We start from the raw sequence: 14,731 nt of genomic DNA, 5'->3' as shown, positions 1-14,731 counted from the left end.
ATAATGAATGGTTGATAAGTCTATCAAACTTTATTAGGATAAATTCTGAGATTATATTAAGAAGGAAATTTAAGCTTAAGTAATCCTCACAAAATTAGTTTGTAAGGTAAACTAGCTTGTAAGGTGAGGATTGTTTATATTTATTGTTTATGTTAGGGAAATGAGACTTAGAGAACGGTTGAGAGACTTCATCTTCTTCTTTTCTGTCGGACGGTTGATGTATGCTTTCGCTTCCTCTTCTCAACTGCTTGCTACTCCTTTAGTCTCAACTACTCGATCGCTTGGTCTTCTAGAGAATATCGAATGAGGGTACCTGTAGAAGGTACTCCGACACTTAAGTTAGGAAAGGGGATTCGACACTCGGTTGTCAGAGTACAATAATAAATAACATACCTAGTTTTTTGAAATGTGTGTTATTTATATTGCTACCATGGGCCTTACCTTGTTGGGCCAGATTAGGGAGTTGGACCGTGATTAAGATTGCATTAGTTAACTCCTAATGATGAGTTAACCTTGCTGATCTTACTTGCATAATTGGATTCATGAGGTCGGTTGATTTCATAGATTTAGGTCGTATGATTCGGTCAGTTGTGCCGTACATTTATATATTGTAAATTGATTTTATTTGTACTTGATGTTGGATTTTCAATAGTTTGAGAGAATGCTTGAGAGACAACCGTTGTTTTTTTAGTAAAAATATGTTTGCTAAGAAAAATTGTGTAATTGTGAGTAATGTTATGTAACTAATTATGTTTGATTTTGCACGAGGTAACTTTGTGGATGTTCTTTGGATACTGTAATTAAAACCCGATTTGTAATTTGTAATTACGAAAATGAGTTTGAATGTCTATATATATAGTCTTATTATAATAAAGGCTTTTGCTTCCAGCAATATATCAATTTCAAACCTGTACTATATCAGAGTGGTGAAATAATCAAAATAGTCTCATTAGTTTTTTAAAAAGTGTTCGGTTGTGTTGTTTCACTTCTGGAAATCCAAATCCTAAGCCAATATTCTTCTTCTAGAATGCACTTTTTGTAATAGAAATTTCCTCTCTTCTAGAATGCACTTCCTGCAATGCAAATTTTTCCTCTTCCAGAATGTACTCTTTGTATTGCAAATTTTTCTTCTTCTGGAATGCACTTTCAAATAAAAATTGCAAGGGTATTTTGGGCATTTAAAAAATATGTATAGTGTAGGTATCAAAATGTATAGAGCAAGAAACAACAACCTATAATAAAAAGATACTTTGTTGGGCTTCATTTGATAAGACCAACTCGACCTATTTCATTACATGTCGACGTTGTGGAAATGAGGAAATTTGTTGACCATATGTACTACACAGTCTTTAATTTTGAAGATATACCATAACAGTTCTCTTAATTATTTGAATTAAATATGTTTTTAAACTTCTAGAAGTATTAATTTTTTTTCTATCAATTAAAATTTATATTTTAGTATTCCAATTCATGAAATGTTATTTTAAGTAGCTAGGATTGGATGAAATCAGTAACTTTGATTACGTAACAAATAATGATCTATTTAGTATTTGATATCTGAATTTGATTAACTGATACATTAATTTTAGTCCATGAGATTAGACATTTTTAGTGATGTTTTCTTTATATCATCATTATTCAAATTCTTGATCAACTTATGTAAATATCTCACAACATTAACTTTTCTCACTTTTCAATAGAGATAATTGTCTACATCTTATAAACACCACACATCCTCAATATACTAATGAGAATAGAGTTCATACAAAGTTTTTATACAATAACTTTTTATACGAGATATAAAAAAGAAAATGCGGAAGTATAACGTGAGATAAAAAACACAACGTTAATAATATAATTTTATTATTCACTTTCACCAAAATCTGTCTTTACCAATCAGTAATATCTGAGTTGATATCTAACAAAAACCTTATGAACCAATAATAGGTCACTTTACAACAAATATGTTCCTGAATGATGTAAAAGCAGGCTATTAATGTTATGCTATATAATCATATCGCTATACAGATGTCACGCTTATTTGTAATGAGGTATTCAAAAATTAACATACAATTGGCTACAGGGTGTCTAGTGTCTATCCCATCATCTCCTTTGGAAATTGAAGGATTTAATTGTAAAGGCAAATATAACTGCGAAAAATATGCAGAACCCAGCCACCATAACAGCTGTAACGCACAAGAAATCATGCCTGTACCCAAACACTTCTTTAAGTAACTCTCTTATAATCATCAAGTTCCCATCAGAGAGCTTCACCATATGACTGTCACCACCATACTGTGATGTCAGGAGACCATTCAGACTCCAGGCTACAGGGTTTGCCCAGTAATACCATCTCCACCAAATAGGAATTCTCTGACAAATTAAAGCAGAAAAAGTTATTAGATCACAGAACTTATGCACAGGTTGGTGTAATTCTGAATCCACATACAAATAACTTGCAATCAAAGTATTAAGAGGATATGAAAGAATCAGTTATCCATGTATGAAATGGATCTGCCTAGAGGTTGCATCTCTCCAAGTTTCGAACGTAGAATACAGTCATAAGAAAACAGTTTTGTGGAGTTCGGATCTTGTCTTATTGCAATGCGAAATTATATGACTTGTTTTCGGGTGGAACTATTTTGTTAGATTAACTAGTTAAAATCCTAAAAACCTTAGTCATATAAAACTCAGAGAATCACAGAACACATCATGTTAATAGTTATTTTTACGAGTAACAATTTCTAAAAACATTTTGGCATATCAGTTTAGTTGAAAGATTTTACTGCAGTATAATACCGGACGACATATGTTTGACACATAGTTCAGAAGTTAATTATTAGTTGGGAGCAAATAGATTAATGCAGTCAATGACAAAAATCTATCATTTGATATTATTAATCACTACTTAATTTGGTATTTTGAGAATTTTTCAAGGACAATTCGGTTCTTATTGCTTTTTTTGGTCGCTTATTTCATTATTCAAATGGGTCTGCTACACTATAATTTTCAGCATTTTTTGTAAAACATCACAAAGATAGCAATGAAGTATCAGTTTCCATACCTTACGAGGAATCATAAAACCACTGAAAAGGTTCCACAACATATAAAATGGAGCAGCAATGATGGCAGCAACATTATGATTTGGTGTGATAGCCGTTGTCATCATTCCATAGAAGGTAAAATATAACATCGTAAAATACATGAAGAATAAGTACCAAATGAACCTATCAAAAGTCCAGATAAAGGAACCCATGGAATAGAATATTGAAGAGTATATAATAGCCTGTGCGAACACATAAGGGAACTCAATAACAACCTGCACATTGTAGCATAACGAGTGAGCTAACTTACGGAAACCTTCTATTTCCATGCACAAATTCTAAATTAATATTGTCTGAAAAAATACCTGAGCAAATGCAAATGACAAGGCCGAATACATCCCTGCAGCTCTTTCTCTATAAGAAACGAATCTTTCCACGGAAACAACAGGCTGAACAGCTGTGCCATTTGTTATACCAATGAAGAGGATTGCCGAATACATGGATCCCATGGCATTAAATATATCTTGCTGCGTGTCCCTGAAAAAAAACAAGGTTGTTACATAAAGTCTGATGGTTAAAAAACAGAAAGTACATCGGATTCAGTGACAGTATAAATAAACTAAATTTAGCATATAGTCTAACTATTCCGACAATCTCCAAATAAAACAATGTAAACTAATCTCCTTGGCACACTAACTAAAACTAATTCAACAAAAGGATAGATGACTCTGTCAATAGCTCATGTCTGGCAGGGTTTTGTCAATACAGTTTACAAATGGGCATTGCAGGAAAACATTGCAGAGATGTACCAAATACTGAAAAAAATTGGAAAGTGTACGCTACCCAAATTTGAAGCATATGAACCAAAATGTTATTTGAAATCGAAGATCCATAAAATAAAGGAAAACTGAGAGGAAAAGACCTTTTAGCACCAAATCTCCAGCATATTGTACCGAGCATCATTGAGATGATGACGGTGTAAAAAAAGCGAACAGCAGTGTACTGAGGGTTACGCCAGTAAGAAAGATTTTGCTTCCACAGACAAGTTAGGAACTGCTCAAAGGATGAACGACAGTACTTGGTTGGAAAATGCAATTCTTTTGAATTACTACTTGGCTTGTTCAACCTTTCAACCAACTCTTGGTTATACCTGAAGAAAAACATGGTATGTTTATATAAACCAACAAAAAGTTGAACAAATTTTTCCATAAAAAAATATACATACTGATATAAACTTGACCCTCGGTAGATTTCTGCAAAGTCCACTCCCAGCCGGTTTTCTTCAGCCGAAGAAGTAACCTCTAGCATCCACGTAGCAGGGTTATATCCAGACCTGATCTTTGGAACTCCTTCTATTGCCTACAAAGATATAGATATTATGAATAATTAAGGATTATATTGCTTCATTACCATTCAACCATATACCACAGGTTCAGTAAGAGCTGAAGGTGCATCAGCTTACCTCAAAATAACTGATCAGTTCACTAGATTTAGGACCAAGTGGACCAGCATAAATGAGCTCTCCTCCCCTTTTCATACACAGAAGCTGTAAAAGAAGTTGGGATTTCGTCAGACCAGTGAAGAAAAAGACAGTGTTAAAAGAGAAGATCAAATAGAAAGATAATATATGATGCCCCGCTTTAGAAACCATCGATCTTTTCGAATTATAGACAGGATTAGGAAAACTTAAATATACAAATAAAAAAACTACGGCTATCTGTTACACGCACACGGTCAAAATAGAAGGAAATTACGGACGGTATAACAGTAATATAATAATGTCAACTAAAAGTAAAAAAGTCGGTTGCTCCACGGGAGAGAGGATATGTTGCTTATTGATAAAGAGAATACCTCATCAAAAGATTCAAAAATGTCTATGCTGGGCTGATGGATCGTGCAGACGATTGTTCGCCCAGTATTAACTATATTCCTCACAGTTCTCATCACAATGGCTGCGGCCCGGGCATCCAATCCAGAAGTGGGCTCATCCATGAAGACTATAGAAGGGTTGGCAACCAGTTCCACTGCTATAGTCAACCGTTTTCGTTGTTCAGTTGACAGACCATCAATTCCAGGTAGACCCACTAGTGCTCCACTTAACGGAGTGAGTTCCACAAGCTCCATTATCTCCTCAACGAAGGCCTGGCAGTCAAAAAGGCTAAGTTATTTATTTATTTGTATTAAAACAATTCCAGAAGGTGTCTATAACGTGGAAAAAGGGCATACTATGTTTCACACCTTTTGTGTATTCAAGTCAACATCTGAAGACAATCGAAGCCAAGCAGAGAACAGTAAGGATTCCCAAACAGTTAAACAAGGAGAATGAACATCAGTCTGCTCACAGTAACCAGAAATTCTTGCAAAAGTGTCTTGTCTTTTGGGATAACCAGAGATATATACACCCCCTTCTATGACTCCACCGGTTTTTCTTCCAGCTAGCACATCCATCAGCGTCGTTTTTCCGGCACCACTTACTCCAACCAATGCTGTCAACACACCAGGTCTAAACGCTCCAGTAACATTAACAAGCAGCGGTAACCTGTCCTCTAAAATCCCTTGTTGTTTCAATTCCTGAAGCAACAATTGAATAAATTAGCATTTAATGTACTGAAATTAAATTTTACAAAATAAAAAGAATGATCATTTTACATACCAAAGGAACATCCACATAGTAATAGATATTGCTGAAAGACATGGAAAGTGGTTGAAATGGGAGAACCATTCCTTTTTGCTTAAAATGCTTTCCTGGGAGAATATGTGAGGATTAGATGAAATGTCACAATCCAACACACACACACACACGAACAATTCATAATTTACAAACCACTTGATGCCGATCGCTGCAAGTATTCTCTCAGTTCAATAACAACACTTTCACCCATTCTTCTCTTTTCTCTTTCTTGAAGCTCATCCTTTGAAACTACAGCTTGTTGTCTTCCCAAGGCTGAAATAAAGTTTAGGAATATATCATAAAAACATAACAGTTCATTTTGGTCTACGAAGCACCACAAGGCACCGTAACATTAGACTGAGATTATATGGAGAATAACGTGTCTTACGATTAAGGTAAGCCAAGAAGATTGTAAATAGAATGTTGAACAAAATTGTGTATCCAACCATTGCACCAAGACCAATCCAATACCAATAGCTTTCTGCATACAAACTCCGCTGTTTTAATACTTCCAAACCCAATGAGTGGGTCGTCTGATTTCCAGCTTTCTGTAAAATGATTAAATAGTGAGTACATTTTCAATTGCAGTAAGAAAATTAACATTATCATCCTCGCTTTGACACTAGAAAAATAGTTACAATGGTTGTGAAAGAATCACGTTCCTATAATCAGAACAAGGATTATACCTTATCCCACGAATGTCCAAGAAATTCGTTCACTGAAGCTGAATTTTGAGCATACATCAAAGGAGAAATCCAAAAACCCCATATCCACCAAACAGGAATACGGTCTGCCCAAAAAATGAGATAAAAACTAAGAAAAATTACTTTACCAAATCGACTTTAGAAACATGAAAATATACTGCCGTTCAACCTCTTGAAATTATATATCCGCCGAGAGCCATTACAACCAACATGGCAAAGGATCCAAAGGTATTGGATACTATCATATTTCGGCCCAAGGATCCTATCAAACGAAACAGACCTATAGACATCTGGTGCAGAAAGAAATAAAGCAAGAACTGCCGAAAAAATCTGCAAATCCAGAGGTACACAGAATATTCACGTAAGAGAAACTCTAAGAATAAACTGAATCACTAAGTGAATATAAGATTTACCTAGTAATTGAAGGATCATATCCAATTGCATAGTATGTGACAGCCACCCAGCATCCAGCCTCTATTATGGAAGTTGGGATACTAAGGAACCAAGAAGGAAGTGTATATGCCCAGCTAGGATAGAAGTGCAGGTCTCTGTGCTTGTAAATAACTGGAAGCTTTGCAACTAACATTGACACCTCGGTAAAACCATTGAAAAGAATAATAACCATAGAAAAGTATATTGCTCCAAGATATACGCCCCCATCGTCCACTGTATTATGGTGCATTGTTGTTCGGAAGAAAACGCTCATCGTAATTAAGGCAACCAAAAGTAGCTGAAAATAGTGGGTAATGGTCAAAATCAGCTCCAAATAAACCTTACATAGTTATTACATCCATCTTAGAACCAATAAAAAGTAAAAAATGTTTCACGGCCACGTACAAAAAAAGAGATTTTGAGATGACTAAAACATTTTTTTGTCAACAAAATAAACAAACAATTATCTAGTTAAGAATTATTGTTTTCTTTTCTTGAGGTCATTTTTTGATCACGCGAATTGCTTGAAAACAAATATAAATTATTAACTGTTATACATTTTAACCGGCGAGATTACCTGAACAAACTTAAAAACATAGATAAATGAATTCCGTTTCATGAGAAGCTTCTGCCACTGAAAATTAGTCTTGAGAAGTTCGAGCCTTTTGGCGCCATAGCTAAGAGTTGCCAAGGCGGCTGGATGATTATAGCGTCTATCGAAAGGTATGTTTAGTTGCTCAGACAAAAGCCTTCCCTCACGATATAAGGAAAATGCTTCGGCGAATTTTCCAACAGGTACATATCGGTAAGGGCGATCGAGAACAGACCAGTACTGCTCTTGGTCCTTCTTAGACGTAACCTAATGAGAAGAATTTGAAGTCTGAAGTGAACCGTCACTAAATCAAATATAGTAGAAACATAAATTCCAATGTGGCTACTAGTACTAACTCACTTCTTGCAAGAAATCTGCTACATTTTTCCGCTCTGGACAACTGAATCCCATTTGTCTGAAAAAATCAACAGCAGCTTCACGGGGGCCCTGATATACAATCTGACCCTCGCACAAAAGAATAACATCATCAAACAATTCATAGGTCTCGGGTGCTGGTTGTAGAAGAGATACAATTGTGGTCGCATCAAGTGCACGGGTTGAATGTTTAAGATATTTGATAATTTGATAAGTAGTTGAACTATCAAGACCAGTTGATATCTCATCCATGAATAGCACTCTTGCTGGACCAGTTAATATTTCACCTGAAAAATCAAACATAAACTGATTAGCATATACCAAACAGATCTAACGTGCTAGTAGACACGACAAAGTAATAATGTAGTTAACCTGTTGTAAGACGCTTCTTTTGCCCCCCTGAGATGCCCTTGAGCATTTCATCTCCCACCAATGTGTCACCACATATGTCCAAACCTAATATCTTTGTAAGAAATATTTTAGTATTTCTGGTGTTCAAAGATCCAAAAGGACGCTTAGTAGAAAACGTTAATAGTGGCTTATGAATCTTCATTGAGATCACTTGTTGAAAAAGTTAAACAAGTTTAGTATCTGGCCTTAGTGGATAATTATGGACAAATGATGTTAAACAAGTTTGACAAAATAATAGTCTACATAACATGCCACTTCTCACGTGCACGTGAGCAAGTTGACAAAATTAGTGTTGTAAATTGATAGAATAACCAATATTATCTAACAAAGATATTTTAAGAGACAATACTAAGAAAAAAATATACAAACCAAAATTTTATTTTAGTTTCTTATATTTTCTATATTTTAGATTAATTAGCGAATGAAAAAGTTGGGTATAAATCTCATTCCTTGTCTGTTTTTTTCCATCTAGATTCCCATGCTGAAAGAAAATTCAGATAATTTCACCGCTGTTACTTCTTTTGTATGACTTCCTTGCTTTGTGGACCTTCAGTATAACCCGTCGTGATTTTTGTTAATCATCTTACTTCTTATGTTTTTCTAATTTAACATTCATCCAATAATATAATATATATTAAGACGTGGATTTCGTATTCTCTCGTGCATAATGTTACAGTACTAGATTTAGTGTGAGTATTTTAGTTAACTTGTCAGGATTTAGTTTACGAGTCGTCACAATAATATTAACATGATCCAAACATCAGCTTAGTCCACCATTCAATTTTGGCGCGTTATCCAAGCTAATAATCCTTCATTCTTTCTCTATTTCTTCTTATGCGGGACTTTCTCACTTCAAACACACTCACGTATTGTATCCAACAGAAGAATTATTTGGCATAACGAATCCCATTAATAAAAAAAATCAAAGAAATTTCAGGACCTCAGGTCATAATCACAAGAAAAGTCGTTGTGCATTCAAGAGTAAATTTTTTTTTACAAGAATAGCATACCTTCATGATGTACTCCACCACAAGATTTGTCTCTAGTCCCCCGAGAGCAAATGACTACAAAAGAAACTAGAGTGAATTAATTTGAATCCCTGAACGATGTTTATCAATTTCAGAGAAAAAAGAAGAAGCACGGGTATACCTTCATGAATAGATCAAGATCTTCATCTGGTTTTATTCCAGCATTTTTTTCTCTTCTTGCAAGTTCCAGCAACATATCTGGTAAGAGCCCACAATTTAGTATTAGCATATAAAGTTGCAAATTGAACATATTAAGATGGTCACATAAGAATATACCAAATTTAAATCCAACGCCTTGACAACAACCAGCAAACTGGAGAGTTTCCCTCACGGTCATCTCTGCCACATGCCAATCTTGTTGGCTGATATAAGCAGAAGTCCTCTGAGGAACAAACTCTTTCAGACCATGTCCATTGTATGTAATGTTCCCAGACATCTTCAAAGAGCATAAATACATATATGAGATGGGGGAAGAAACCAATATTTATATCCAAAGTGGAGTAGAGCAAGTATTGGCTATTTGGCCAATTATGTTATTTATAAATATGAAATATAAATCAAAATATAGAAGCCATTTATCAGGGTTTTTTATCCAATTCGTATAACGAAAAATAAAATTTCTTTTTTTTAGAGAAGAATAAAATTCCATTTATAAAAAGGTATTTATTTACATTATCTAAGATAATACCGAGAAAACAACTTTGAAGATAAAATCGACAATTTGATTATGTACTTGTTTAAAAAAGGACATAATGTCAACAATAACATTGTGCAAAAAAAACAGTAAAATTGTCGACTTTATCTTTAAAATCGAACTTTCATACTTTAGTTACTACTACACAACTTACAATATTAATGGACAGGATTTTATTTTCATTTACAATATTAACGGACGGGATTTTATTTTCATTACAGCGACATCAAGCTTTAAATGTAATTGGAGAACAACACAAATAAGTAATAAGTTTTGTGCAGTACTATTCCAGCTGTTCTGTATGCGCAAACTCTATGGATAATGACAGCAAGAAAGAAAAAATCTCTAGTATGGATAACTCCAAACAGAGTGCAGAAAAGCCTCCGAATAGAGTCTCCAGTAGTTAGGACTTGGGACTTCGAAAGTTGTTCGTATTCATTTCAATTTCCAAGCAATCTATGCAGATAATCGATCGGCATTAAGCTTAAACAGCAAGTTGTCTGTTTAGAATTTCCAACAATATTGGCAAAGTAGTTGGGCGTCCATGCATAAAGAAACCCCATTTTAATTTGTCAGAGTAATTGGAAAATTTAGTACCTGCAACCCGGGTCCTAGTCTACCAGCAAGTGCTAATAGTAGTGTTGTTTTTCCGGAGCTTGGCGGGCCCAAAAGCAACGTTAGCCTGCAAGAATAACAAAATCACAATCTATCCAATATATACACACACAAAAATTACAATTAGGTCTTGAAAAAATTATTTAAGTATCATTTAATACATTTTTTTTGTTTCCGGATGTTAGTTCCTTCTCCCACAGAAATAAATAAAAAACGACAACGACATATGTGTCTGCCTGTGTAACACAATGCATGTAACAAATGAAGTTTTATAGAAAATAAAATTATAAATATTCAACAATTTAAATAAAATAGAAGTATTAAACAATGTTTTTGGAGTCAATTTATTCGTTATAATGAACAGGAGAAACTGATTCGTAAAATTTAGGATTTTATACATGTAAATGTTCTTTGAATGGGATTTGTAGTTGAATGAAAAAAAAAAATCACCCTTTTATCGTTTTGATTTGTCAAATGGCAGTTAACGCTAGGTTGAACTTATTCCTTAACAGTCAATGAAAAGACGGAAAATAGGCCACGTTGAACCTAATTCCATGACTTAAACCCTACCTACTTAGCAGTTAATATACGATAACATGCAAACTAGTCAAACTGCTACAAGTTTAGGTTTGATTTTATGAAGAAAAGGAATAGATTTATCAACCTTGATTCTTTTATAACTTAATTATGTTTATTTATGAGAAAGATTTCTTTTAAAAACACTTGGTAATAAATGGCAACATGTGGTATGAAATAGTATATATCTATGTAAAAAGAATTATGTCAAGTTATTCACCAAGTATTTGCCTTGAGCTTGTAAAACTTGACTTTTTAGAAATTTAAGTAATTAACGTTGATCTCAAAATTTAATTTAAGATTAAATTATACATTTAGACTCAGACTTCTATAATATCTATATTTTAGTTTACACATATAAAACATACTCTTATAATTCTGTGAATTTATTTAACTCGTTTTACTTCTTATTAAAAATGCATGATTAAAGGTCCAAAATATGAAGAGACTAAAACATAAAAAAATTGTATGAATATAGAGAAAAAATAAACAACTAAAGCTTTATTAATTAAACACACGAATCTGGAATACTTCCTCGGTTCATTTACAACAGTGGTGACCATGGATAATTTTTTTACCACATTACTTTGTTAAACACTGACCTTGAAGGTCTAATAATCCCACTGATGTCTGCTAAAATTGTCAATTTGCTTCTCTTCCTTCTGTATATCAGCAACTGCCTTAAAAGAGCCTGATTACACAACATATGTAATATTAGAATTACGTTCTAAACAGGAGAAAGGAAGATATTACAAATGAAATTAGGAAATTAAAGGAAAGAAAAAATAAGCACCTCGGTCATATTACAAATGAAATTAGGAATTGTTGGCAGAGCTCTGCTACCGACATGTACAAAAGTCTCAACGCTCAAGTTCTGAAATCGAACTTCAATTTTCGGAAACTCCAAACCTACTCTGCGGAGTTCAGCATCCAGTAAAACACATTCAACAAAATTACCACCTACATTCTCATAATATTTAAACTAAAACAGAACTGAAAGATCAAGAAGATCCAGTAATAAATTGTAAGTGAAGAATAACGTAATAGACTTAGAATCGCAAGTCCTGCTACTCGGTAACTCTACAGTATGGCAACAAGAGATGGAGAGAGAGAGAGATTACGCGTTGAATCGACTTCTCATTCGGTGGAACATGATCTCAGGATCATTGTCCACGCAGTCAACGAGCCTTTCAAGAAGAAGGCGCTGGTCCTGTGACTGTAGATCTCTAACGTCGATCTCCTTCATGTCACCAGTAAGATTCTTGAAGATTCCCCGGCGCGCTCGTTTATAAGTAGGAAGCCTCTCCAGCGCCGCCCAGCGCAGCGCCTCCTCATCTTCTCCTTCCTCCCTGAAGGAGGCCGATCTGGCGAAGGCGTTCTCCGCGGAGTTCCACATTGCGCCCTCCCACCGCCACTGAAAAAAGTAAAAGAGTCCAGAATGGCTTGAGTGATAGGGATGAATGGAGGTGCAGCACTTCTTCTACTAGTTGTTTGTTAGCGTTGGATAGGAGTAGTTGAGACTTGAGAGTGTGCATTAATGGCCGCACCTTCTCTTTCTTCCTTGTTAAAGTGCAGCATAATGTCTGCGTGCTGTTAGAGGACCCTCATTTAATAGCCGCGCGAAAGACAAGTAAGGCTCCTCTACAGTTCCCACGCGCTCTCATGTTGTTACTTCTATGTTTGGATTCAATAGTGAATTTGTGGAGGAGAAGAGGTGGTAGTATATAAGGATTAGAGAAGATATGGGATGATTGAAAATTATTCTGTAATTTTAAATTAATTAATTTTTTTAATATATAATATTCATAATTATTTATATTTTTTAATAAAAAATTGAAAAGATATAATAAAAATATTTTTGTGTTAAATTAAAATAAATTTATTAAAAATTATAAAAAATAATATTATTATATATATTTATTAGTTTATATATATATATATATGAATGGTTAATATTATAATTGTATTTTATTGTTTTTATTATTTATGATTATATATTTTTATTAATAGTATAATTAATTATATATTTTTAAAAATTTTAAATAAATTTATATAATATTAATTTTGTATATTATAATAAAAAATATAAAAAAAAATTCCGGGTGAAATGTAATAATTATACTGAAATCAGCGGAAATTTCTTCATTTATTATGAAGATGGAAAAAAACACTCTCCCATGTAACCTAGTTGTAACTTTAACAACTTCATACTTCTATAGTATATAATATAGTGCATATTAGTATTAAGAAGTAGTAACATATGGGATGATACCCCTTTTCCCAAAACGGTTATACAGTGAGATTTATCATTTTGCCCTCGAGTGATGACGATCCAATGGTGAATATGATGTGATTCGCCATTTCTATTTTGGGAACATGCTGCCTATGGTTTCACGATGTGGGACTAGCTTCTACACTCTGCCTTTTTGCATGAATCATTCAGATAAAACAAGACAATAATTATGGATCAGTTAATAACTTTTAAAATATATTATTTCAGTTTTGCTCAATCTACTTTTGCTCCCTGGTTATTCAATTTATTTGGATTTTCTTATTTTGGAATAAGAACGAAAAATCGCATTCCCATATTCTCTATCACTTGAATCTCTCCTAGTAAAACAAAATGTCAAAAAATAGAAAAATATAATTGATGAGGAATTTTAAAAGGTAATTACTTTTATTGAAATTTTTAAATATTTTCTGAAAAAATAGGTTCTTAAGATAAATAATTTTAGAAAAATTAAATTATGCAATTTTAAAAAAGTGGTTTGATTATATGAAATTATATCCTTTTAAATTGTATAATGTTCTTACAACAAGGACCAAGAACACTTGAAACGGGTTAATCAAGACTAATCCTTCAATCTTGGGCTGAATACTGTCTTGGGCCGGGTACTTCTCTCCTTGATGGTGCTCTCGGCTTCTCCTCTCGGCTGATGCTATCGGCTGGTGCTCTCGTGCTCTCGGCAGGTGCTCTCGGCTTCTCCTTTCGGCTTCTCCTCTCGGCTTCTCCTCACAACAGGTGGGGGGTACCTGCAAGTCGCTCCGATGCCAAAGTCAGAAAAGGTTTAATGTTCATCAGATAAAATCACTCTTACCTTTTTCTTGTGTTGACCTCCTATTTATAGGGTTTCGTTGATGGGCCTTCAACAGTATTTTTTGGACTTTCTTCTCACACCTCTTTATTACTTTTACACCCCCTTGTGCAAGTTCCTTATTTAAATTGGGCTTTATTATGATTTTTATTATCCTTTCAGGTTTCGGTTTAAACCTCTCGGTTTCAACCTTTTTCCCTTGTTTATTCAATGTTGTTCTCGGCCTAAACCTCTCGGTTTTAGCCTACCAGTACACTAGCCCCCGAGACAAAAATATTTTTATTTCAAGTTTTTAAAGAAATATTTGTGTCTTAATATAATATAATAATTTTTGACGTTTGATTTGATTTGATATGGAACGCTTTGATTTCTGCGCTTTATTTTGCTGAGTTTTCATGACTTGACAGGAACTTGCTATTTTGACCGTTAGATGACATATGTTTGAATGGTGCCACATTGTTTATATCGTTTGAAATTCTAGGGTTTTGCCTGGG

General features: G+C 34.0%; 1 protein-coding gene across 1 annotated transcript; it reads right to left on the bottom strand.

Moving 5' to 3' along the window:
- Positions 1-1,842: 1,842 nt before the first annotated feature.
- Positions 1,843-12,836, bottom strand: LOC137807479 (ABC transporter G family member 32). The gene is made up of 24 exons (XM_068608138.1): positions 12,264-12,836; positions 11,936-12,056; positions 11,745-11,833; positions 10,549-10,633; positions 9,534-9,693; positions 9,379-9,455; positions 9,240-9,293; positions 8,191-8,281; positions 7,804-8,105; positions 7,429-7,710; positions 6,833-7,149; positions 6,589-6,749; positions 6,402-6,505; positions 6,104-6,263; positions 5,869-5,988; positions 5,698-5,789; positions 5,283-5,615; positions 4,896-5,186; positions 4,507-4,590; positions 4,270-4,403; positions 3,967-4,194; positions 3,410-3,581; positions 3,065-3,319; positions 1,843-2,373 (listed from the first exon to the last, which is right to left on the bottom strand). Exons 1-24 carry the CDS (start codon positions 12,536-12,538, stop codon positions 2,104-2,106), a joined length of 4,257 nt encoding a protein of 1,418 aa, XP_068464239.1. The 5' UTR covers positions 12,539-12,836; the 3' UTR covers positions 1,843-2,103.
- Positions 12,837-14,731: the final 1,895 nt, after the last annotated feature.

This window comes from Phaseolus vulgaris, chromosome 3 (genome assembly GCF_000499845.2).
Source record: "Phaseolus vulgaris cultivar G19833 chromosome 3, P. vulgaris v2.0, whole genome shotgun sequence".
NCBI classification, from domain to species: domain Eukaryota; kingdom Viridiplantae; phylum Streptophyta; class Magnoliopsida; order Fabales; family Fabaceae; genus Phaseolus; species Phaseolus vulgaris.
Note: the sequence above shows the minus strand (reverse complement) of the source record. Positions and strands in the feature narration are given on the sequence as shown.